This window comes from Diabrotica virgifera, chromosome 1 (assembly GCF_917563875.1).
Source record: "Diabrotica virgifera virgifera chromosome 1, PGI_DIABVI_V3a".
Classification (NCBI taxonomy): domain Eukaryota; kingdom Metazoa; phylum Arthropoda; class Insecta; order Coleoptera; family Chrysomelidae; genus Diabrotica; species Diabrotica virgifera.
In genome coordinates this window covers 230522372-230549873 of record NC_065443.1, presented here as the reverse complement: position 1 = coordinate 230549873, position 27502 = coordinate 230522372, and the positions used below count along the sequence as shown (strand labels likewise).

General features: G+C 32.0%; 1 protein-coding gene across 7 annotated transcripts in view; it reads left to right on the top strand.

Moving 5' to 3' along the window:
• Nucleotides 1-27502, top strand: part of LOC114339424 (serine/threonine-protein phosphatase 2B catalytic subunit 2-like) — a 1099401-nt gene that overhangs the window by 909457 nt on the left and 162442 nt on the right. For 3 of the 7 annotated variants that reach the window (XM_050647774.1, XM_050647785.1, XM_050647779.1), the window contains exon 10: nt 20563-20595. The exons of the other annotated variants lie outside the window; for them this stretch is intronic. In XM_050647774.1, coding sequence (XP_050503731.1) covers nt 20563-20595 — 33 coding nt within the window. The remainder of the gene's footprint in view (nt 1-20562; nt 20596-27502) is intronic. 7 annotated transcript variants of the gene reach the window in all.

Sequence of the window (27502 nt, the reverse complement as noted above, 5' to 3'; positions counted from 1 at the left end):
CAAGACCGAGAGAGGTGTTAGACAAGGATGCGTGTTGTCACCTGACTTATTTAACATTTATGGTGAACATGTCATGAGAATGGTTTTAGAAGGATGAGCCGGTGGAGTAACAGTAGCTGGTAGGAAAATCTCCAATTTAAGATTTGCTGATGACACTAAACTTATAGCAGCAAATGAGCAAGAAATGTTTGATCTTCTGCGAAGAGTGAAAATCAATAAAGCTAAGACAAAAATAATGGTGGTCGAGAGATTCGACACTATTCAACTGACTAACACGTTACAGGACTACCAGATAGTAAACACATTTGTCTATCTCGGGTCTAGTATAACTAACAATGGTAACTGTGAAGCAGAAGTTCAGAGACGTATTGGTATGGCAAAAAATGCGATGAGTCTCCTAACTAAAGTTTGGAAAGACAGATCTATCTCTCAAAATATTAAGATGAGACTGGTTAATGTCCTTTTATTCTCAATATTTCTATACGGAGCAGAGACTTGGACTCTTAGCGCATGCGAGCGCCACAAAATTGATGCCTTTGAGATGTGGTGCTGGAGAAGAATGCTGCGCATACCTTGGACAGCTCATAGGACAAACGTTTGCATTCTAAACCAACTCAATATTAAAAAAACGCTGTCCACAATATGTCTGCAACGAATTCTGCAATTCTTTGGTCACGTGGTTCGTAGAGGTGACGACAGTTTGGAGAGATTAATTGTTTCAGGAAACGTTCCGGGGAGAAGATCAAGAGGACGATCACCAACTAGATGGTCTGACCAAATAAAGCATTCAGCTGGAAACTCATTCTGCGCAGCTCTTAGAGCAGCTGAAGATAGAGACCAATGACGAAACATTGTTAGGAATATTGGAAGAAATCACGATCCTCAGTAATGGGGAAACGACGAGAGACAGAGAGAGACCTATCAACCTCAAATTTAATACAGTTCTTTTTTGGACTAAGGAGAACCTACGTACCGAGTTTGTGTGGGATACCAATTGTAGGACTGTTTCTTCAAAAGTTATTAAATAGATAGCCACAAGGATAGACACGAATTCAAGATGAACATGTCAGTTTCTTAATATTTCTATATTATAGTGAAAAGAAAACCATGACAAAATAATCCAAAACATAGACGAGATCCACAATATCGACTTGTTTTGCTAGTGCTGATGGCAAATTTTTCCATCACGTCAAAAACTACATTGAAAGAAATTTGCAAACAGTTTGCTATAGTTATTTAAACTGTTTTTGGTAGTATTTCACGGTGATAACAAATAAGTGTGTGTTCGAAATGGATTATTATATCACAGAACGCGTTGACATTATTGCTGTATTTTGTTAAAATTGAAAATGTGCAAGGAAAGCACTTATACGTTATAACCTTAGTTAAACAAATTCAGAAGTAGCAATTTTTGGCATGTTAATTTGGAACCGACTTAAAAAAAATAGTAAACGGCGTATTACAAATTTTATCCCTATAAAATACACTAATGCCTGGTTGCAACAACAGATTTTAATCTCCAGCTTAGCTAAGCTCAATTTATACTTTAATACTGGGGCCACCCTAGCATCGAATACCGTTAATTATCGCATTATTTCCATTAGAAATACCTATGTCAAATGCGATAATTAACGGCATTTAGATGCTAGTGTCGCACGATCATAAGGATGTACATTTATATTTAAGCTTAAGGTACGTCTTAAGCTTAATATCTGTTGCTGCAACCAGGCATAAGGGAAACTTATATATTGACTCAAAAAACTGAAAACAGTATGGACATAGTAGAAAAAAGTACTGAGAAGAATACTAGGCCCTATAAATGAGGACAGAAGGTGACAAATCAAAGAGAATTATGAAAGTGAGCGATAAACTACCCCAGATAATTGAAATAATATCGGAGAATAATATTTCAATCAACTATGATAGCTACCGTCTAGCCTAGACTAGCTCAATCTCCCAAGTTGTGAGTCCACCTTGTCCTAATCAAAAACATGAACAATGAAAATCCCAGAATGGAAGCAAGTAAAACAATAATATCTAATCGTGTTTATTGTTCATAAAGATATAATAAATATATGATTTATGTATACAATTACATTAACAAATATATTAAAATTCTTGCCAAAAACTAACAATTCTGGATTATACTGATGGCGGTAACTTCTGGTGGTGTCTGGTGGTAACTTCTTGACGTCGAATGGTACTGCTGCAGACTTCTTGTGGACATGGGCAGATGTTGTGGCCCTAGGTCCCTGCAGCTGTAGATGGTAGTTGTTGCAGTCTAGCTGTTGGTCTCCATTGTATCAGCCTTAGTTCCATCACCGGTGTGGATGGCTTGAAGCTCCCGAAGAGAGAAAGGTTGATTTCTATCCAAAAACTATAAGATAAAAACACACATATCAACAATCAAGAAGTTAATAACCAAATTGTACCTTTGCCAAATAGTATCCAAAAATAGTAAATGGCAAGGGTAAATTAAATGGAATTTAGATGAGGAGAATAGTTAAAATTTGATTACTAAACGTGCATGCATGTAAATTAGAACGAAATATATAAAACTAAAATATAAGAACACATAGTTTGACATTGGGGTTAGGTTATATATAAAAAAAAACATTAGAAAGACTGTTAGATGGGAAATGTAATTAAAGGAAAAAATATTGATTTCTTACCCCTAGAGAAAGATGATTTGAATAAAAATGATTTATTTTTCACATTACATGCCTTTTATAAGATTACCACCGCCATTTGTAGAATTGAAATGACAGCGAGTAGGGATGAAGTGTCACTTTCATGACAGTGCGACATAGGCAGTGGCAGGCATGTTCCGTATTGAAAAACAGATACTTACAGAGTAAGAATACACAGGGTAAGTTCAGTATGATGATTTAGATGTTAGATGAAAAGAGATATATTAATAGAAGATAATAAAAGAGGGTAATAAAAGGGGATAATAAAAGAGGATAGTAAAAGAGGGCGCCAACAAGTTTTTAACGAAGAAAACTGGTAAAACAAATAGAAGAAAATAATTACTAATGAAATATTAAAGAAAGTAAAGTAAAATAATTATTTAAAAATAAAATATCAAAGATGTGACGTTTGTAACGTTATAAAATATATGATATATTTAAACAACCACATCTTTCTTAGTATGTTCTCATAGAGCGTCTTTTCTGGACAGGCCTTGTATGGAGATATGCAGCATAGAAAAAACAAGCTTAAAAAAACCGTTGAATGCAAGTGAAGAAACATATTGGCAGACCTGGAAAGCGCTAGGAGGATGCTGTAGATGAGGACGCAGGAAATCTCCTTGGCAGTCGATTGTGGAGGAGAATGGCTACAGACCATAGCGTGGATCTAATTGGCTACAGAACATATGGTGGACTCATGGGGTATAGAGCCATAGGGTGGATCTAATTATACCTTTGGGGTTATTTAAATACTAAAACCATTCCTGCTTCATTGGAAGAACTAAAACGACGAATAGTGCGCTATTAATGCTGCAAACTTCATTTTAATTTAGTATTTAACGTGACAAGAAAAATTTGAAATTTACATTGGCAAAACATAGGAGTTACGTTTAGTTTTTAAGAGGTGTAACACTTTCAATAATCTGATACTGATGCACCAGAATAGAGTTAATATAAAAAAAGATGGAAGCCGGCATTCTACAGCGTAATACATGCCCTCTAATGGTGTATTTCCTATTTAAAATTAAAAGTTTGTGGTAACTGAAGAGAAGGAGTTGACAAATAACATATCCAAATCGTTTAAAGATATATCCTTTGGTATAAAAATCGACCTGTTTTAGTATTTTTACAAAATCGAATGAATATTGCAAAAAATCTAGTGGACTCTGTTGGATGGCCAAGCCTGTATATAAATGATCATCTATTTCATCTCTTTCTATGTTGAATACCAATAACTCTAAGGTTTAACATCTCAGTTAATATGAGCGGCATGAAAAAGTATTTTTTATTCTTAGTAGTATTCGTAAATGGATATCGTCTCGTGTCTCTTGTTTGAATTTGGTATTATTATAGGGCAGTCAATGAGGGTATTTGGCTCCGAATTCCATCCTACTAAATCGATTTACTTGATATTCTCACAGTAAGTAGGAAATAGCTCAAGAAACAAAGTCTACCCTATGCCGATGTGCGCTTTTATCTTAGGGGTGGTTCCCACCCCTTCTAGGGGTGAAAAATATTTTGGTTAAATTAGCGACGGAAGAGGCTAGAGAACCTAATTTTAAGCAAAAACTGCTCTATAATTATTTTTTGAAAACTCAATACTTTTTGAGTTAGGTATTCGTGGTTGAAAATTTGCCATTTTCATTGAAAAATGACACCTTTTCGGACTAATTTTTGCGAATACCTTAAAAACTATACATCTAACAAAAAAACGATATAAAATATTTCTGTAGGTTATAAAAAAACAAAGAGATTCGTTCCTTCATAAATTTTCTAGTTAAAATACAAAGAGGGATATGGTAGGTAAGAAGAGTTTGTTTTTTGCTGCATGCTCAAATCGGTGTATTCAACTTGAAATAACAGAGAAACTATCGATTTTAGGTGTATAATGATACTAGTAACTTTTGTAGTGCTTGAAAAGACCTTTAAAAAGAGCAACGCTAAATGTAGATTACATTCAAACTAAGCGAGATATTTTGCAAAAAATTTGATGACTAATGTATTTTAAGAAGAAATGAGAAGTATATTGAACCCCTCATCCATCAGAATTTAAATACATCGTTTTTCTTCTGCAATACTTTTTATTATAGTGTTATTTCAATGTTCAAAAAGTTGGACTTGAATAAAATAAATTGTTTTTGAAAAAAATAAGATCAAATTACAGACCGCATTTTTAAATTTTCTTAAAAATCATCTTTTTCCTCCATGTAACTCGAAAAAGGTAAGAGATACGAAAAAAATACTACACAAAAATGTAGGGCTTTTTCGGATAAAAATTTTCTTTTTATTTTTCATTGATGTATCTCTTATCATTTTCAAGTTACATGGAAAAAAAGGAATATTTTTAAGAAAATTTAAAAATGCTTTTTATAATTTGATCTTTTTTTTTCAAAAACCATTCATTTGAAACCCGTCCAACTTTTTGAACATAGAAATAACACTACAATAAAATGTATTGTGGAAGTAAAACGATGCATTTACATTTTGGTGGATGGGGGTTAAAATTACTTCTCATTTTTTCTTAAAATACATTAGTTATCAATTTTGTTTGCAGCATATGTCGCTTAGTTTTAATGTAATGGACCTTTAAAGTAACTCATTTTAAAGGTCTTTTCAAGCACTGCAAAAGGTATTAGTAGCATTATACACCTAAAATCGTCCGTTTCTCTGGTATTTCAAGTTGAAGACGCCAATTTGAGAATGTACCAAAAAACAAACTACTTTCACCTACCATATCTCTTTTTGTATTATAACTAGAAGATTTATGATGCAAGTGTCTCTTTGTTTTTTATAGGCTACAAAAATGTTTAATATAGTTTTTTTAAATAGGTTTAAGGTATGCCAAGGTATTCGCAAAAAACCGTTCGAAAAGGTGTTTGTTTCAACGAAAATGGCCAATTTTCAATCACGAAAATCTCAAAAATATTGAGTTTTCAAAAAAAAATTACAGAACAGTTTTTGCTTAGAATTAGGCTCTCTCTCTCGAATTCCGTAGTAATTTTAACCAAAAAATTTTCTACCCCTAAGAAGGGGTGGAAACCTCCCCCAAGATAAAAGCACACATCGGCATAGGGTAGACTTTGAATAAGGAGATAAGTAGAGGCTAGGCCCAAAATTTCATTAAAATCCATGCAGTAGGATAGGATTCGGAGGTAATATCCTATTTTTGCTCCCATTGACTGGCGTATTAATCTATAATATATTTTAAATTAATGGATTGTTTATAGAATTTTATACCAAGGGGTCGCGCGTCGCATTGTTTACTACATAGATTTCAATGAATTCAAACTGGATTCTTAGTTTGAAACTATTATTGGAAACTTCACGGAATTTTGAAATTGAAAGTTTTGGAATAATAAAATAAATCCTATCACAATATTTCGCTTTCCAGTTTCTGCAATCATATATTTAGAATTTGATCAAAGTTTTGACGAGAGAAATTTTATATTTGTATAATTTAACATATATTTCGACATTCTGCTAATATTCGCCTATATTATAATAAACTATACGCCAAAATACACATACAATAAATATAACGAAACATGATAAATATAATTTCTAATACACACCATAATAGCTCTTACAAAAACACGCTTATATTTTTTTGAGTAAAACAAAGAATTCACAAAAAATATGTCTCTTTGTTCATTTTTTTCAATGCTACTTGGAAAATCAGATGGTAAGGTTCAGTTTTATTTTGAATTTACTTTGGCTTCTAAAATGATAGTAAATTTTTAAATAGAATGCCTGAATTTATAGTACCTTTCGGTTTTTGTTTGGTATTTTTATTGGGTTTGGCACTTTTTCTACCAGTAGATCATCCCAATTTTCCCCACAATTAAAATTCCATGCAAAGGTAGCGTTTCCCTGAATACCAACTGAAAATAACTTTTATTCCGTAATTGATCCATGAATTGTTAAAAAGTCGCATTTTTTATCGTCCTGAACAGCTTTTTTTAATAATTCAAGACGTTCAAAATGGAATATATATTGTTTTGCAATATTCATGATAATTTATACCTAGCTACGATTAGTAACAATATATAATATTTATTTTTATGCATAGTGGTAAGTAAATATGTGCAGTAAAACCTTTTAGTGACATGAAATTCTTTTTTACATCTTATTTGTCTGCTCGATATAAACGACATTCCATTTCTACATTTTTGTAAGGAAAATACTATGTTGATTTTATGAAACTTATTTATTTGTGCCAGCTAAAATTTCTGGTTGTATGATAATAATCAAGTAAGTACTGAGCATTTAAATTTTACATGGTGTTTTAACTTTTAAATCTAAAATCATCATCAAAATAAAATTCCTATTATATAATATACAGTATGTCCCTGTAAGTTGTATCCATATGGAAAACTTTTTTATTATTAATTTTACGAAAAAAGTTATTCTTTATAAAAAGCTCTGCATGGTCCAAAACCTAAGATTTAACCATCAAATATCAAATTTTTTGAATATTATACGAGGTATGTCAAAAAGTTTGAATTTCACTCAAGAGTAAAGTAGCTTTATTTTTCGTAATATTGGAAATTGCTATTATGAAAAGTTGTTTGGAATTAAAAACTATATTCTAATATGCAATTACATCCTTCTAATTGAAAAAAAAAATTTTTTTTTTGAGAAATTATGGATCTCATTATTTTTTCAGTTATTTCAATTCTGATAACTCTTTTATTATTAATTTTACGAAAAAAAGTGATTCCTAATAAAAAGTTCTGGATGGTCTAAAACTTAAAATAAAACCATCTTATATCAAATTTTATCAATTTTATACGAGGTATGTCAAAGAAGATATATTTAGATCAAAAGTAAAGTACCTTTATAGTTCAGAATATTTCAATTAGAAGGATGTAATTACACACTGAAACATAGTTTTTAATTCTAAATAATTTTTCATAATAAAAATTTTCGATATTGTGAAAAATAAACGTATTTTACTCTTGAGCGAAATTCATATTTTTTGACATACCTCGTATAAAATTGATAAAATTTGACAAAAGATGGTTGTATTTTAGATTTTAGACCATGCAGAACTTTTTACTAAGTATCACTTTTTTTCGTAAAATTAATAATAAAAGAGTTATTTGAATTAAAATAACTGAAAATAATGTTAGTTACCTATCCATAATTTTTCAAAAAAAAATTTTTTCAATTAGAAGGATGTAATTGCATACTAGAATACAGTTTTTAATTCCAAACAACTTTTCATAATAGCAATTTTCAATATTGTGAAAAATAAAGCTACTTTACTCTTGAGTGAAATTCAAACTTTTTGACATACCTCGTATAATATTCAAAAAACTTGATATTTGATGGTTAAATCTTAGGTTTTGGACCATGCAGAGCTTTTTATAAAGAACAACTTTTTTTCGTAAAATTAATAATAAAAAAGTTTTCCATATGGATACAACTGACAGGGACATACTGTATATTATATATGTACAGTGAGGGCCAAAGAAAAGAGTCCACCTCGATATTTGGTAGTATTTATTAGATTTTAAGGAAATGACGAAACAGGTCTATTTTTTATCTAAGGGGGACACATTTTTACGGTACACACATCTGTCATTTGTCAACCCCCTTCCTTTCACTTCCCCCACCCCTTATTTTTAAATAGGGAATAGGAAATAGGGGTCGTGTGCTAGCTCAAGTGAAAGGTTATTCAATTCTCTATTCAGTTATATTAACATTTATTTATACAGGTTGTCCAATAAAAATTATTTTCGATTAAATTAATTGACACAAAAAGAAGAATGTATGTAATTTATTTAATTCAAAATACATTCAACTGCTGTCAGAAAACAGAAAAAAAAATAGTTTTTTGATAAATAAACATTGCTTTTCGCTTAATTTCAATGTTCAAGCTGCCACCCATCTGCCTCTTAGTAGGTTGAATATTGAATTTAAACAAAAGACAATGTTTATTTATCAAATAAACATTTTTTTGTTTTCTGTCAGCAGTAGAATGTATTTTGAGTTAAATACATTACATACATTCTTCTTTTTGTGTCAATTAATTGAATTGAAAATAATTCTTCTTGGACACCCTGTATAAATAATTATGTCAATGTTAATATTACTGAATAGAGAATTGAATGTCCTTTCAAATGAGCTAGCACACGACCCCTATTCCCTATTTAAAAATAAGGGGTGGTAGAAGTGGAAGGAAAGGGTTGACAAATAACAGATGTATGAACCGTAAAAATGTGTCCGCCTTAAATCAAAAATCGACCTATTTCTTCATTTCGTTAAAATCTAATAAATACTGCCAAATATCGAGGTGAACTGTTTTCTTTGGTCCACAGTGATGATGTACATAATTGAAATCTCAATCTAGTGGATAGTTGAAATCAATTAATAATTGTCAGTTTTTTTGCGTTCTCTCTGTGACTACTTTATTTATGGACTGTTTGTTTGATTATTATCAATCTTTGTTCAAAGAAAACCATCAATAGTAATGATGTTATCCTTATGTGTAAAGAAACACTAGGATAATTTAAATTGTAGCACTTATGTACAGTCGGAAAAATGAAAGAATACCCATGAACGAACATATAAAACACGCTGTATTCTCCTGTCACCGTGTCACAAAGAAAATTGTCAAGTGCAAGTACATGTAACAATAATTATTACATGTACCTGCGCTGGCCAATTTTTTGTGTGACACGGCGACAGGAAAATACAGCGTGTTTTATATGTTCGTTCATGGGTATTCTTTCATTTTTCCTACTGTACATATATGTCAAATTGTGTGATAAAATTCTTAGTGGGTTCCTAAACATTATTAAAGGATCTAACTTAAATTAAAATATAATTACACAAGTTCTAAGGTACAATACTGGTATCAAATAATAATTTTTGTTTGGAGTACATTTTTGTTTTTCTATTGTCGTGACCATCACGTTAAAAGTATAAACAAATAGTCCAGTCAAATTCTACTTACCTTCACCTTCAAAGTTGACCCTTTGTCGTAGGATGCTTTTAGCATGGCGGGATTCCACCCCTTCTCGTGGGTAATTTTTTTTACAACTAGTACCGCCAATTAATATATTAACCAATTTTAAACAACTTTGGTCTTATTCGTTTATACAGGGTGTTTCATTAATAATTGTCCATATAGTAACTGTAGAAACTAGCACAAAATACGAAGATTTAACCTAAAACACTTAAATAAAATGTGGTTCCTTACTAAGTTACAGGGTGTTTTTTCCAAAAATTTAAAAACAATTTTTGCTCAGCATTTTAAAACTATTTGACGTATTCTTTTCATACTTGGCAGAAAGTGCGGACTACTAGACACCTTACTAAATTATGGTAAACAAACGTTTCTAGCTACTACCAGAGGCGTACGACAGGGGATGGTGAATGGTTGACCCTTCTCAAATTCTACGCCACTGGAGGAATTACTATTTTAGTGCCATTTTTAGATTCTACAATATTTTCTACGTAAATAATATACTCTTCATTGGTAACGATAAAGCCATTAGTTTTCGAGATATTTGAAGTTAAATATGAAACGGCACAGTTATTTTGATTAATTTATATGATTCATATGATTAAAATTTAAAAACTATTTGTACCCAGTACTTTAAAACTATTTGGAGTATCCTTATCATACTTGGCAGAAAGTGTATGTACTGTACACCCTACTAAACTAAGATAAATAAACGTTTCTAGCTACTACCAGAGGCGTACGACAGGGGATAGTGGCTGGTTGACCCTTCCCAAATTCTACGCCACTGACGAAATTGCTATTTTAGTGTTATTTTTTGATTTTGCAATACTTTTTATGTAAACAATATACTCTTCATTCGTAACGATAAAATGATTAGTTTTCGAGATATTTGAAATTAAAAATGAAGCGACACAATACACTGATCAAAATAACCGTGTCGTTTCATTTTTAACTTCAACTATCTCGAAAACTAATGACTTTATCGTTACGAATGAAGAATATATTATTTTCATAGAAAGTATTGAAGAATCCAAAAATTGAACTAAAATAGCAATTTCGCCAGTGGCGTAGAATTTGGAAAGGGTTAACCATTCACTTTCCCCCGTCGTACGCCTCTGGTAAGAGCCATAAACGTTTGTCTAACATAATTTAGTAGTTTGTACAGTACCTATACTTACTGCCAAGTATGAAAAGGATACGTCGAGTAGTTTTAAAATACCGAGCAAAAATTATTTTTAAATTTTTAGGTAAAACACCCTGTAACTCAGTAAGGAACCACATTTTATTAAAATGTTTTAGGTTAAATCTTCGTATTTTGTGCTAAGGTTTCTCCAGTTACTATATGGACAATTATTAATTAAACACCCTGTATAAGTAGAACCTATAGCTAAATTTTGGTGCAAATCCGTGCAGGCTTAGAAAATTATTCGTGAAAATGCTCTTCGACTGGAGTAAAAATAGAAGAAATATTTTCCAATATTTTCTCATATACCAACAAAATATAGTGAATATTATTTTAAGAACTGTAAGTTATAGATGTCACAAATAAATAAGTTTTAAACAGTAGTATTATGTTTTAGTCTTTAATGTTCCATAAGAAATACAACTAAACAATTAATTGTTCATCTTGTTCCATTTTTACTTTCTGTTCTGGAGAATGTATATAATGTTAGTTCAATCTTTTTGATAATAAAGTATGTAATATAGTTTAAATATTCATACAAGAGAAGTATGTATTTTGTTTTATTAGGACTGCTTTAATTCAGTATAATATAGTTTTGTTAGTTAACATACTTCGTGTTGTATTTTAGTTGATCTAATTATACTTGCATCAATAATTCCTCTTACTACTTCTTGCTGGTAATGCCTAAAAGAATATTTAGTAGCAATTTAAACCAGAAATGGCAGAGTGTAAGATAAACATGTGAACTACTCCAGAACTGTATATATTTCTTGTTATAAAATCTACAAGGAAAATGATTTCCTGTAGCTGGTTATAGACCATTTATCACAAAAATGTTCATTAATAAAATCCTTTATAAAAGGTATATATTAATTAAAAGTCCATTAAAGGGCTACATCCCAATAAGAGAACGTTTTCGATCTGAAAAGGTTACCACCAGTGCTAAACAGGATGCGAACATACTGAGGCAGCAGAATAAAAAGGTAAAACTCATTAACATTATTATTACAATTATAAGAAATTCACATTTTTAAGTTTAAATATCAATGATTGAAATTGTTCTAGATTTAGCACTAGACATCATAGGACTCCCCAAGTGGGTTGAGCACGTCTTGAGGTTATGTCCTCACATTACAGACGGTAGTTAACAACTTGCGGATTCCTATTATGCCCAGTGCTGAATCTGGGACAATTTGAAACATCACTGATAACTTATAGTCCAAGAGGCAGCGTTGAAAAATCTCTTTGAATTTACTAAAGCTAGATTTTTCACAGTTGCTTTCTGTGATTGTGTAGAGAAACATACTGCGGTCGGTCAAGCGAAACGTAGAACAGGGGTTACTGAGAGGGTATCAAAGTTGCTTTCCTACGAAGGTAATTAAATCCATTTACTAAGGCTGAAAATCAGAACATACATTCTAAATTGAATATAAATAAAAGTTATGACGGGACAGAGCCGGTCGGTCGGCCCCAGTGAATGTACAGGGTTATTCACTATATTTTGACCCCCTTGTAAACTTCTTTATTTACAGAATTAGAAAAAAATGTAAAATACAAAACTTATTCAATTTTTACATTACGATTTTTTGATATATATATCGTACTAGTGACGTCATCCATCTGGATGACGTAATAGACTATTTTTTAAATGGGAACAGGGGTTCAGTGCTAGCTCATTTGAAAGGTTATTCAATTGCCTATTCCGTAATATACACATTAACATGATTAATTATACAGGATGTCCAAAAAAAATTTTTAATTAAATTTATTGTTTAATTAATAATTCAAAAAAAATTTTTGGACACCCTGTATAAACAATGATCTTAATGTTTATAGTAGTGTATAGAGAATTGAATACCTTTCAAATGAGCTAGCACACGACCCCTATTCTAATTTAAAAAAATAGTCGATTACGTCATCACGCCCAGATGGAACACGTCACTAGTACGATATATATGGCAAATAGTCATAATTAAAAAATAGAATAACTTTTGTATTTTACATTTTTTTCTAATTCTGTAAATAAAGCAGTTTACAAGGGGGTCAAAATATAGTGAATAACCCTGTACATTCATCGGGGCCGACCGACCGGCTCTGTCCGGTCATACAGGTGACCGACTATAATAACTTTTATTTATATTTAATTTGGAATGTGTGTACTGATTTTCAGCCTTAGTAAATGGATTTAATAACCTTCGTAGGAAAGCAACTTTGATACCCTCTCAGTAACCTCTGTTCTACGTTTCGATTGACCGACCGCAGTATGTTTCTCTACACAATCACAGTAATCAACTGTGAAAAATCTAGCTTTAGTAAATTCAAAGGGATTTTTCAGCGCTGCCGCTCCGTCTATAAACTCAACAATGTAAATTTCGTATAATTGTAATACTTTTAAACGGTTTCTACGTTTTTACCCAAATATTTGTTATTTTGGAGGCTCAGAATGATCGAATCTGTTCGGCACTGATGATAATCTTTTTAAATCGAAAACGTTTTGCTATTGTGATGTAGCCATTCAATGGACTTTTAATTAATACTTCGTTTTCGTTCTACAATACTTTTTATCATAGTGTTATTTCTATGTTCAAAAAGTTAGACTGTATTAAAATGAATGGTTTTTGATAAAAATTAGATCAAATTATAGAGTTCAATTTTAAATTTTATAAATGATTTTACTAAATAATTTTTTTACTTGTCTTATTAGTTGTTTTCTGGCTGTGTACTAACATTATTAGAAATACAATACGCCACCTTTTGACCTTTGACTTGACATTCAATTATTATTCAAAAGATATTAACGACAAAAAGCCAAATGGTCTGTATGCACTGACTAATGTTTGTGATAGTGAAATAGACAATAAACTACAAATAACCATAATATCATAACTAGCTCCTCACAAAACTAATAGGGCAGTCAATGAGGGTATTTGGCTCCGAATTCCATCCTACTTCATCGATTTACTTGATATTTTCACAGTAAGTAGGGAATAGCTCAAGAAACAAAGTCTACCCTATGCCGATGTGCGCTTTTATATTGGGGGTGGTTTCCACCCCTTCTCGGGGGTGGAACATATTTTGGTTAAAATAGCCACGGAAAAGGCTAGAGAACCTAATTTTAAGCAAAAACTGTTTCATAATTATTTTTTGAAAACTCAATATTTTTGAGTTATTCGTGGTTGAAAATTGGCCATTTTCATTGAAAAATAACACATTTTCGGAAGGATTTTTGCGAATATGTACCTTAAAAACTATGCATCTAACAACAAACTATATAAAATATTTCTGTAGGTTATAAAAAAACAAAGAGATTTGTTCCTTCATAAATCTTCTACTTAAAATACAAAGAGGGATAGGGTAGGTAAGAAGAGTTTGTTCTTTTGCTGCATGCTCAAATCGGTGTATTCAACTTGAAATAACAGAGACACTGTCGATTTTAGGTTTATGATTATACTAATAACTTTTGTAGTGCTTGAAAAGACCTTTAAAATGAGCAATACTAAATGCCGATTACATTCAAACTAAGCGAGATATTCTGCAAAAAACTTGATGACTAATTTATTTTCAGAAGAAATGAAAAGAATATTTAACCCCTTGTCCATCAGAACTTAAATACTTCGTTTTCGTTCTGCAATACTTTTTATCATAGTGTTATTTCTATGTTCAAAAAGTTAGACTGGATTAAAATGAATAGTTTTTGATTAAAATTAGATCAAATTATAGAGTTCAATTTTAAATTTTCTTAAAAATCTTCCTTTTCCTTCATGTAACTCGAAAAATATAAGAGATACGAAAAAAAGATACCGCACCAAAATGTAGGGCTTTTTCAGATAAAAATTTCTTTTTATTTTTCATTACTGTATCTCTTACCATTTCTAAGTTACATGAAGAAAAAAGAAGACTTTTAAGAAAATTTAAAAATGCTCTCTATAATTTGATCTTTTTTTTTTAAACCATTCAATTTAAACACGTCCAACTGTTTGAGGATAGAAATAACACTATAATAAAAGGTATTGTGAAAGGAAAACGATGCATTTACATTTTGGTGGATGGGCATTAAAATTACTTTTCATTTTTTCTTAAAATACATTGGTTATCAATTTTGTTGCAGCATACCTCGCTTAGTTTTAATGTAATGGACCTTTAATATAGCTCATTTTAAAGGTGTTTTCAAGCACTACAAAAGGTATTAGTAGCATTATACACACTAGAATCGACCGTTTCTCTGTTATTTCAAGTTGAATATACCAATTTGAGAATGTACCAAAAAATAAACTAATTTCACCTACCAATCTCTTTTTGTATTATAACTAGAAGATTTATGAAGGCAAGTGTCTCTTTGTTTTTTATATCCTACAAAAATGTTTAATATAGTTTATTTAGTTAGATGCATAGTTTTTAAGGTATTAGTAAAAAACCGTTCGAAAAGGTATTATGTTTCAATGAAAATGGCCATTTTTCAACCACGAATATCTCAAAAAGTATTGAGTTTTCAAAAAAAATTATAGAACAGTTTCTGCTTAAAATTAGGTTCTATAGCGAATTCCTTGGTAATTTTAACCAAAAAATTTTCCACCCCTAAGAAGGGGTGGGAACCACCCCCAAGATGAAAGCACACATTGGCATAGGGTAGACTTTAAATTAGGAGATAAGTAGAGACTCGGCCCAAAACTTTATTAAAATCCATGCAGTAGGATAGAATTCGGAGGTAATAAATATCCTATTGCTCCCATTGACTGGCGTATAAATACAGGGTGTAACAAAAATACAGGTCATAAATTTAATCACATATTCTGGGACCAAAAATAATTCGATCGAACTTAACTTACCTTAGTACAAATGTGCACATAAAAAAAGTTACAGCCCTTTTAAGTTACAAAATGAAAATCGATTTTTTCGAACGTATCGAAAATTATTGGAGATTTTTTATTAAAAATGGACATATGGCATTCTTATGGCAGTAGCATCTTAAGAAAAAATTATAGTGAAATTTGGGCACCCCATAAAAATTTTATGGGGTTTTGTCCCTTTAAACCCCCAAACTTTTGTGTACGTTCCAATTAAATTATTATTGTAGTACCATTAGTTAAAAACAATGTTTTTAAAACTTTTTTGCCTCTTAGTACTTTTTCGAAAAATCAGTTTTTATCGAGATATTTCGAATATTTGTCAAATCCACCACATATTTGTATATTATGTTTAACCCTCCGTTACTCGCACACCGGCCCGCTAAATAACTTCCTATAACTCTGATTGTAGTAGAGATTTTGAATTCCTGCTGCATATACATGTTCAGTCATCAGTCAACTGTGTGTGAAGTCCACGTGCAGTGTAAAAAAGAGTATTGTACTTTTATTATTAGGCAACACCTATTAATTAGTAAGGTAATTAAAAGTAGTAAGTTTTAATTAATAAGGTAATTTACGTTCTTTTTCTAATTTTTAATGTTTATATATTTGTTTATTTACATTTAGATATGGATTACGAGAAGAAGAAGCAAAGATTATTAAAATTATTTGAGGAATATCGACTGACGAGGAAACGTATGAAGATTACGATAAACAAAATTACTTTTTGTTAAAGTAATATAATGTTGACACAAACTCATATCTACAAAATATATGATCATATATGAATTTATTAAATAGTACAATTGTACACAATTTTGCTAACAAAAATTTTTTCAAATCTTGCTGACCCATATTTTTGGACCCGGTCTTCTGCACCGTGCGCGAGTATTCGATCACAAAAAATTGGCGCGAGTAACGGAAGGTTAAGTACGATTATGGATACTTTGTAATAATATGAACATTTATTTATGATTTACATTTTTAGGGCTATTTTGAACCATATTAAAAAAGAAGTCACATCTCGATAAAAGGTGCCTTTTCGAAAAAATACAAAGAGGCGAAAAAGTTTTAAAAACACTGTGTTTAACTAGTGGTACCACAGTAATATTTTAATTGGAACGTACACAAACATTTGGGGGGTTTAAAAGAACAAAACCCCCATACAATTTTTATGTAAACATATTGAAAAATAAGCCTCAACTCGATAAAAACTGCCTTATCGAAAAAATACTAAAAGGCAAAAAAAGTTTTAATAATATTGAATTTAACTAATGGTACCACAATAATAATTTAATTGAGACGTACACAAAAGTTTGGGGGGTTTAAGGGAACAAAATCCCCATAAAATTTTTATGGGGTGCACAAATTGCCCAATAATTTTTCTTTAAGATGTTCCTGCCATAAGAATGCCACATGTCCATTTTCAATAAAAAATCTCCAATAGTTTTCGATATATTCAAAAAAATCGATTTTCATTTTGTTACTTCAAAGGGCTATAACTTTTTTTATGTGAATATTTGTGCTAAGGTAAGTTAGGTTCATTCGAACTAATTTTGATCCCAGAATATGTGATTTCATTTATGACCTGTATTTGTGTTACACCCCGTATAGTTGTTAATTTAGGTTTATTTATTAGTTATTTTGTTTGGCAGTTATTTTGGGTTAGGAATAAGCAGCGAAAAATGAAAAAAAATAATGACCTAACTAAAAAGCTCTAATATTTTAAAAGAAAGAAAGATGAAGATAAGAAGGATATTTAGCGAAAGCATACAATGCCTAACTTAACTGAACAAAGTAATGAAATATCAAAAACAAACAAGTGTTAAAAAAAGTAGCAAATAATAAAGAAGGAATGAAAACGGAAAATATTCGTAAACGAAATACAACATACAATTAATAGCTGTATAAGGAATATCCCTAAAAGTTCAAAGACAACAAAAAGGACACTGTTCAACGTTGTGTTTTGGTCTTTTAAGATAATTCCGTACCCTTGTTCTAAAACCCCTACTAAAAGATTCCCAAGCGGCCACCTTAGGGTCTCTATAGAACCTTATTTCCGGTTTGACTGAGTTTGTTTCAAAGCATATGTAGATGTACCAATGTACCTATGCATGATCCCATAAGGATAACGCATACGACACATTCCAGTCAGATATGTCCCCAATTCCCATAGTGATTGTGCTCTTGATGTCCCGAAGGTGGGCTTCCCGCTCAGAAGATTAAGTTCAGTACTGCCAGGGTACTCAAAACGTAACTTACCTCTATTTTTTATATGTCCGCTTTACCAAACGTTGTGGTGAGCATTAGAGTCGATCCAATGATAAATTCTGTGTACTTATTTTTGGTATATTCTAGTTCTAGAAGGTTCTCAAAGTTAGTCCCTGGAAGTTGTTCCTTCGAGTCAATAGGAAAGTAAAGAGACGCAACGATAAAGTCTGTAACCAACCCAATGCAGTTCAGTTTAATTCTGGCAGCTGTCATGTCTCCCCTACAGAGCTCCACACCAGTTCCCCTACCAGGTTGAGGTCAGACCAACAAAAGATACAAGTTATTATTTTATTGTTGATAAGTTTACTTAGGTCTTCTTTTATTGCCCTAACGTCATTCTCTGAACCAGACCTTTCTGGGTATTCTCTGGAAATGACTGCGTCTTAATTCCAGTACGAGCATCTTTGTAGTTGCTGCTAAACCCTTTAGAAGAAGCAACAGCCGTTCTGCTCTTTTTATTAATATCTCCTCAGACACGGTCCGCTTAACAGCATGTGTGATTTCGGAATTCCCTGGCGCCTTATTTTGAGGTCTATGAGGTAATTTGACCTTAGACGTGTCAATTCCCTGTTCTCGCATTTTTCGAAGCATTCTCCTCTATGCTCCATATATTTTTGGCCGAGAAACATCAATCTTCTCAGTATTTTTCAAAGGAGTCCGCATTACGTCCTCAGTATTTTTATTAACCGATGTGGTGGGTTTATTTTCTTCCAGATTCTGCTGAACAGCCTCAGTGGACGTACTAAAGTTAGTTGGGTACTACTGTGAGACCCCATGGGTTAAATCTTTAAAATTTGTGCATGGTTCCATATTGATCCCATGAGTACGGGAGAAGTAATCTGTCCATACCGGCAGTGCTCCCTGTACAGGTATAAGGCCTTAAATGAAAAGAGGTGCGGCCTAGTTCCCCCAGTCGGCCGTTTGAGACATTTCAATTTAGACACACAACTGCCAGGCACGCCTGAGCAAGGTAAAATTACACCTTTACCTTGTGTGTTGGGGGGTGTGGGTTTAGTGGGAAAAGGATCAAGATGGGATAGCCTTTTCTTGATTATACTCGAGAGTATATTATTACATACAACTGGTAGAAAATATCGGGTTGAGTTGACCATGTGTTGGTGATGTGAGCAGTGCCGTAGACTGCAGATGTGGCAGTGAAGGCCAGAGGGTCTTCTACTTAAATTTACGTCGGGTGTAGTGGTACAACAAGACAGGGGTGGGTTTTGGGTGGGCTACTTAAGGGTCGCTGAAGCAATTCATCCATTCCTCGTCTCTCGACTACATGAAGAGATACCCAGATATTCCAGAGAGCTAAGTCGTGACAGGAACTATACTAGCTAGGTTGTTTCACATCCTTTCATACTTCTCATTCACCAGGCCTAGTCCGTTTGTAGGAGGTACCTTCATTCAACGGAGTAGTCCTGATTAGGGAGATCCCATTCTTTTACACACATATATTTGTTCCACTTCCTGCGCCAAATTACAGCCATATCTGAACAGTCAGCTTATGACGCGACCCAATGTCGAGGTCCTACCCTTAGTCCTATCGAGGGGCTGCAGGACCCCTAGTGCATACAATAAAACTAATGTGAAGGGTTGTCTCAATCTTATAGAATATCAGATGACGATTTTGTTTTATTACTTTTTGAACGATATCAATGGTTTTTTTAATACAAAGACTAATTGTGAATTACATACCTTCAAGATTTTGCTTGACGAGCAAATGAAGACCACAATTCAATTAGTTATCAAACCAGCATTTGAGAGTGACAAAAGATTAGATTTTATCATCAAGAATATACGTTTGATGACTGAGATCATATTTCATCTCGATGACTCAATTTTTCCTGGAACATAATTGTCAAACAACAACCTAGAATAGAGTGACTAAAAACTGTAATATGATTATTATGCTGATAATAATAAAAATTATGTTGAACAAATATATTGAGTTAGCGTACCTAACTTCCATCTGATATACTGTCTATAGGTAAGGAAATAATATATTTCTTGTTATTTTTATATTGTTTTATAATGTACTTTCGTAGTCAGTACAATATGTCGCCTTATTTACTAATGCTTTAGAACCCCTTTAATAAAGGAAACGTATTCAGTTGTACAAATTGTAGATATGGTTTTATCAAATGCATATACACGATCAATACTAACTAATATTATCTAACACAATTTGCATGGAACTTTGATTGTGACATAAAAATACCTAATAAAGACCCTTAAACGCGTGCTTTGGTCAGACAGGCACATACAATTGCCCATGAACAGAGACGACCAAACACGCTCTTGTAGCCCCCCTACACAAATTACTTTGCCCCTTGATGTATACTAATGTTTTGTACCAAGTAGCATCTTGCAAATGATATGAGGTTGTTGATATGACAATATTCTATATTACTTATATATATTTTCTATAAAGAGCACTGCATAACTCTTCGGCACATTTGTTTCTCAAATTTCAAAATCTAATCAAAACACACCAGTGACCCAATGCACTCGTTATTGCTTATATTTTTTCTCCTATTCTGACACTTCTATTTTTCACTATTTGTCTATATTGTCGCCTTGGAATCGCGCCCTTCACAGCGAAACAGGCTAAAATAGTTATAAAAAAACCTGGTAAGTTATTACAGAACATGCAGCTTGGACAAGGAGTTTAAATAACATCGCATTTACTACATACCCCGAGAAAATAATAATTTTTTTTGCCATTTGGAACATGTGCGGCTAATAGCAATTGACAGAACAAAACAAAAACCGCGAAAATACATCTGATTATATCCAAAAAAAATTATGATAAAAATAAAGAACCCGTATATAGCTGAAAAAATTATTAAATGATCAACCAAACACTAAATCTATCATAAGAGATCATATTGTAAAATAATAGACGCATTCATTTTTACTAAAATAAGCAACCAATAAGTCAGACTTAAATGTATTATTTCTACGTATATATGTAAGTTTTTTACAAGTAAAATGTTCGATATTTGCTCGAAACTTCTTCTTTTTGTGTTGCCTATATAAATTTTGGACCTCTCCTCTGCAAATTTGTCTTGTGTATCATTTGGTGTACACAAACATAAGGAACATAATATAATATATAGTTTATCGTCAGTTCCGAATTGCCAAGTGTAGAGGAGCTATTCTAGGAAAACTACTACATACTTGGTAATAAATTCATAGAATTGGTGCATTGCTTGGTGATAATTTATGCTTGCGGATCTCCTTGTGATTGTCTTTCGAATAATGACCTTTAAAGATTATTTGGTTTTCTGTCTGATGGGAAACGGGCCAATATTGTTCGACCCAGCAGATGGAGGTAGTTCCGTAGAAGCTACGGAGCCCATTGCATATTTTTATTATTAATTCTCAACCATTTTTAGACTAGATTAACTAAAAGGGTAAGATGGGTAGTCCACAACGCTACTTTATAATAAGGTCATTGATTATAGATCCGTGTCTATAATCAATGGTAAGGTATAAGATACCGCATCCTTTAAAGCTTGGACTCAAGTTTTCCTTGCACAAGATCTAAGCTTAATCTATCTGGTATCTCCATTAGTATACCAGGTTAGTACTAGACTAATACCATGTGGTACTAGTCTAGTACAATATCTATAAGTTTTTTTCTCGTATTTAGTATCTGTCTTACACAGCCTACTCATCTGTTCTCTTCTGGTAATGTATTTTAGGCATACAGTAACCATTGAGCAGCCTTGTGGATATCCTTGGCTCCTACCATGACAGGCTGATCAATGTGTGCTATCACCATCTTGAAGATTTATTGGGGATTATGATACCATAAGTCTGGTTCAAGCGTTCATAGTACTTCTTAACTACAGGTTTTTATGTAGCAACTACCTGTTGGAATGATAAAACTAGATTTTTAACGGTATTTTTCTTCCAATGAACTCTTTTCTGGTCTGAAATCGAATCAACCCAATAAAACACAATGGTTACGTTTTCACAGATACTCAAAAATATCAACATATTTTATGATCAGTTGATAGTTGGTCGCATAGGTGTTTGAAATTTTAAATACCTGGTGCAAAATATCGAGATTCTAGTCTTAGTAATTCATTTTAACATGGTTTCTTACATGCTGGTGTTGATCGGAATGTTCAACCTGGTAGTTTATTTTCCGTTCGTTCAAACCCAATGAAGAAGTTGTTAGTGATATTATTTTCCATCATGATCATTAGGACTTCATAACTAACTAAAACTTTGGTTGAAAGATGAACAGGTAATGATTTTTTACTGTTTTCTTCCTTTCGTTTCGAAAATATTTATTTTATCACTAGCTTGCAATCCGAAAGCCCAATAAACATTTATTTTGTCTATTTGTGTAGACTTTCATTCTAATATAAAATATCTTAGTTTATGTAATTTATGTGATAATATATCTTATCTTTATTGCAAAATATTGATCCAAAATATTAGTTGCAAACCTAGACTTTTATCTATTCAGCAACTGGCAAAATGGTCTGTGCTAGAATTGATTGTTGAATCGATTCCTTCCGACTCTGTCGTTCTCTGAAAACTGTTAAAAAAGAGTAATAAATGGAGGTAGGACACAGCTATTTTTTTCTTTGTCCAAGTTTGTACTGGGCGTCCCCTCCTTTTTGTTTATTGGGGATTCTACCCTCTATTGCCCTCAAAGGCAGTCTTTGCAATATTGGAGCTGTTTTGACGAAGTGGTGGGTGGCCGATCCTAGTCAATTTTATGAATCTATAAACTACTATTTGGTGTAGTGGATCTTCGTTTCTGATGGTGTTAGGCCAAATATACGAACAATTCTTCAAAGTCATTTGTTAACAAATACTAGTACACAACAATATAGTAGTTTGTATATGGAGGTTTTTATCACTGGCCAGGTTTCACACCCGTAGAGTGTAACAGACTTGTCATTGAACTGTCCAGTCGACAGCAAACTTGTCTGTGTGGTATACTGACCAGTGCTCCAAACAGAGACATGTTAAGGATAGACCTGGCTAGTCATACGCCACTCAATGTATCGAGGTGTAACGCCGACATAGGATTGAGTGGTCTAGTCATCTTTGTCTGTCATATGCGCGGGATCGCTTGGTTAAAAGAGATGGATAGACTGTTTCCATGCTGTTTCCGGGTTACGCTTTTTTTGGTGAGTATGCCGTGTCTACGCTTAATATGTCAATGTCTCCAAACGCGGCTGAGCCTACTGAACTTCCTGGGTTATACGCTTTTATATTTGTATATACAATGAGCAAAACTTTCTAGTGTGACATAATGTTTTTATATTATATAAAAAAACGAATACATCTCAATTTACATGTGTGATGAACAGTGTCAAAAATAATGTAGTCAATGTATTTTTAGGTTTATATTGATGATTTGTTTTACTGATTTTCTTGTATTAATTAAATAACAAGTAAATGTAATGACTATTTTAGAAATAATCAGGTGTTTTTTCGATTAGCTCACATCAAAACCATGTCTCACATAGTCCAATCAACTATTATTCTCCCGGGGTAATCATTTTACCAAAAAATTTTTGATTAATATCGCGTTGTTGTGCCAGTTTTATTTGTGGAACAATACTTATTGACTAATTTCAAAATAACTAAGTATTCAGTTTTTCTTATTTTTACTAATTTTTTAAAAATATTTCGATAATATTTTTGATTTGAGTTTTTTTTTTTAAACTTTGTTGACGTTTTTGCCGATTGAAACAATTAATTTGTCACCAGGTTGGAAAAAGTTTAATCAACTCACTTGAAACGTTAAATCATTAAGCTGATATGTATTATAATTTAAAAACGGTATTATTTCACTATTTTTATACAAGCCTGATATAAAAATAATATAGGACTTTTAGTGTTTAATCTTTAATTATATTAAATGTAATTTAAAACGGTCCTAACGACACGACAATTGCTTTAGTATGGAGATACGGTACATAACCTCCAAATGATACTGCAAAATTTGACAAAATAGTTATAAAAAGTATGAGTTTTTTATATTTTTTATTTAAATCTAAATTCACCTCGACCCTCTTCTCCATAATCAACAAAAAATTTGTTCAACATTTGCGATTAATTATGATGTATGTATCCCTGCACTATTTTCTCTTGCGCGATTTTTTAGTTTTCCTGTGTTATGAATTCACCTTTTCATTAATTAAACTTTTACTGCATTGTAAGACCTAGTTGAATGTGTGATCCCAGTTAATTAATGCTTATTATAGACGGAGAGCTAGAGCCGAAAAATCATCGTTATAAGTAATATGGAGTTTTTCCTGTTAAATGTGTCCATTGTATATTGACAATTATGACCCCTTTCAGGCTGACACCTCAGTGGATACAGGAAGTAGCAATAAGGGATGAAAAGGAAAAGTTAGTGCAGTCCTTAAAGGTTTTCATCTTCTATTTTGTTAAACCTCCATCGATTTGCATGAAACTTGGTGACTAGTTAAAGCATACCTCAAGAAACAAAACTGATTTGGTGCCACTTGCACTTTTACCCTGGTGGTGATTACCACCCCTTCCTGCGGGTGAAAACTATTTTGTTAAAAATAACCCCACAAATCGATAGAGGGACAAATTTTAAGTAAAATTTGTTATAACATGTTATTAAAATAAATCAATACTTTTTGAGTTATTAAAGATCAAAGATTTGTCTATTTAAGAGCATATGCGTGAAGTTACGGATGATAAAAAGAACATGTTAATTAATAGTCCAGAGAAATAAGGTTTTTCTCGTGACACATCCCCCTCCAGGCCGAAACCAAATTTTTTGAGTAGTATGGACATCTATATTATTAACCTATATGTTTCCTGCAACCGATTTTGATGATATACATAGTTATAAACAAATGAAGATCGAAAAACGGTAAATTATCGCTTTTTTCGTCTATTATCAAAAAGTTAAGCACTTTAAACAAATTTGAGAGTAAGAAACTCATAAATCGTATAAAGAACTTCCATATGGCATTCGATGAATATGTCCAACCTTATTGGTTGCTTAGAAAATTGCAAAATAAATCATAAATATTGAGTTTTTATAAATATTCGTAACTTAGGTAAAAATTAACTTGAATCTTCTTATTAAGCGGAATGCCGAGACTTCTTGTACTTAAATTATATTTTAAATTTCAAAGCAATTGGTCAAATAGTTTAAAAGTTATTTAATTTATTTTTCCCAAATTCATTTTTTTTTGCAACACTATAAGTCAGAAATTTATGAGGTTACAATAATACTTCGGACAGTTTATGAAAGAAGAACATTTATACTATTACCTTAATTAAAAATAAATGACAAAAAATAATTTTAAACAGTGCAAAATTATTTTGCAAAAACATGTCCATTTTTTGCTTACTTATAAAGAATTAGAATAACCTTTTAACCGTTACCCGTAGAAAAATTATTTTTTCATATTTAGAAAGACTGAATTTTTATACACATTTAGAAAGAAAAACAACTGTTCTAGGACATTTAGGGACAAAGTTAGCCCCCCCATTTTTTTAATTCACATGTTTTTGCAAAATTATTTTGCAAAATCTATAATTATTTTTTGTCATTTTTTTTAAATTAAATTAATACTGTAAATTTTCTTCTTTCATAAACTATCCAAAATATTACTGTAACTTCATCATTTTCTGACTTACAGTGTTGCAAAAAAAATTAATTTTGGATAAACAAATTAAATAACTTTTAAACTATTTGACCAATTGCTTTGGAATTTAGGGTGTAATTAAAGCACCATAAGTCTCAGCATTCCGTGTAATAAGAAGGTTCTAAGTTAATTTTTACATAAGTTATGAATATTTATAAAAACTCAAAATTTATGATTTATTTGGCAATTTCCTAAGTAACCAATAAGGATAGACATATTCAGCGAACGCCATGTTGAAGTTTTTTATACGGTTTATGAGTTTATTACTCTCAAATTTGTTTAAAATGCCCAATTTTTTAGTAAGAGACGGAAAAAGCGAAAATTTACCGTTTTTTGATCTTCATTTGTTTATAACTATGTATATCATCAAAATCGGCTGCAGGAAACATATAGGTTATTATTATAGATGACCATATTACTCGAAAAATTTGGTTTCAGCCTGGAGGGGGATGTATCACCAACACGATATTTTTTTTCCTTATTTCTCTGAACTATAATTGTTTGTTAGTAAAATATTATTTTTATATTATTTCGATATTTAATTTGATTTTTTTTTTCATTATAAACTGAATATGTCCAGAAACTGTGGTGTCCAATAATGGGTATATTTGATATATTCGAAATAAAAATAATATTTTAGTAACAAACAATTAATTAATATGTTCTTTTTATCATCCGTAACTTCACGCATGTGCTGTTAAACAGACAAATTTTTGATCTTTAATAACTCAAAAAGTATTGATTTATTTTAATAACATGATATAACAAATTTTACTTATAATTTGTCCCTCTATCGATTTGTGGGGTTATTTTTAATAAAATCGTTTTCACCCCCGAGAGGGGGTGGTATCCACCCCCAGGGAAAAAGTGCAAGTTTGCACCAAATCATTTTTATTTCCTGAGTTCTAACTAGTCACCAATTTTCATGCAACTCGATGGAGGTTTAACAAAATAGGAGGTGAAAACCTTTAAAAACTACACTAACTTTCCCCTTTCATCCCTTATTGCTACTTCCTGTATCCACTGAGGTGTCAGCCTGAAAGGGGTCATAATTATCAATATACAATAGACACATTTCACATGCCAAACTCCATATTACTTATGACGATGATTTTTCGGCTCTTAGACTATTAGTTTGTCGTCAAAAAATTAGCCATGGTATAAAGTTATTTTCAGGTTAAATGTTCTGTTCCGCGACACTACGATTCTGCGATTAAATGTGGATATTTAACAGAGATATTAAAACAAACTTAAACAAAAATACTGAGATTCTATCTATGTGTTGGTTCCATTCAGTTTCTCTGTTAGTGATCCACTTGTGTAATATTCTTCTTCTTCGTTCTTTGCTCTAGAACTTTAAATTAATATTGGCCACTTTTACGTTCTTGCTGGTCTTAAGCAATTATTAAGTCTTATTGTGGTCTTAAGACTTATTGTGGCAATAAGCTCACATTTTTGTGCCCCATCTTAAATAGATCACTCATGACTGCATCTTTCCATCTTTTTCTTGAGTAACCAACTGACCTTCTGCCGTCGGGCCTTTCCCAGAAGATTGTATTTAGTAGTTTTCCATCATTCGCTCTCAATATATATTCAGCCCATCTTATACGATTTTCCTTGATGTTTCGTGCTATCACTTCGTGTTCAGAAAGTAATTGGAGTTCTTGGTTGTGTCTTTGTCTGCACTCTCCCGTTATCTCTTCTCTACAAGGTCAAAATATCGTCCAGAGAATCTTCTTTCTAAGACTAATAATTATGGTATTTCACGCTACTTCACTGTCGCAAGTCTCATTATGTTATTATATTATAGTTTTATATACCTTCGTTTTAGCTGTCTTTAAGAGCAATATTGGTGCAAGTGGCGTCGCTAG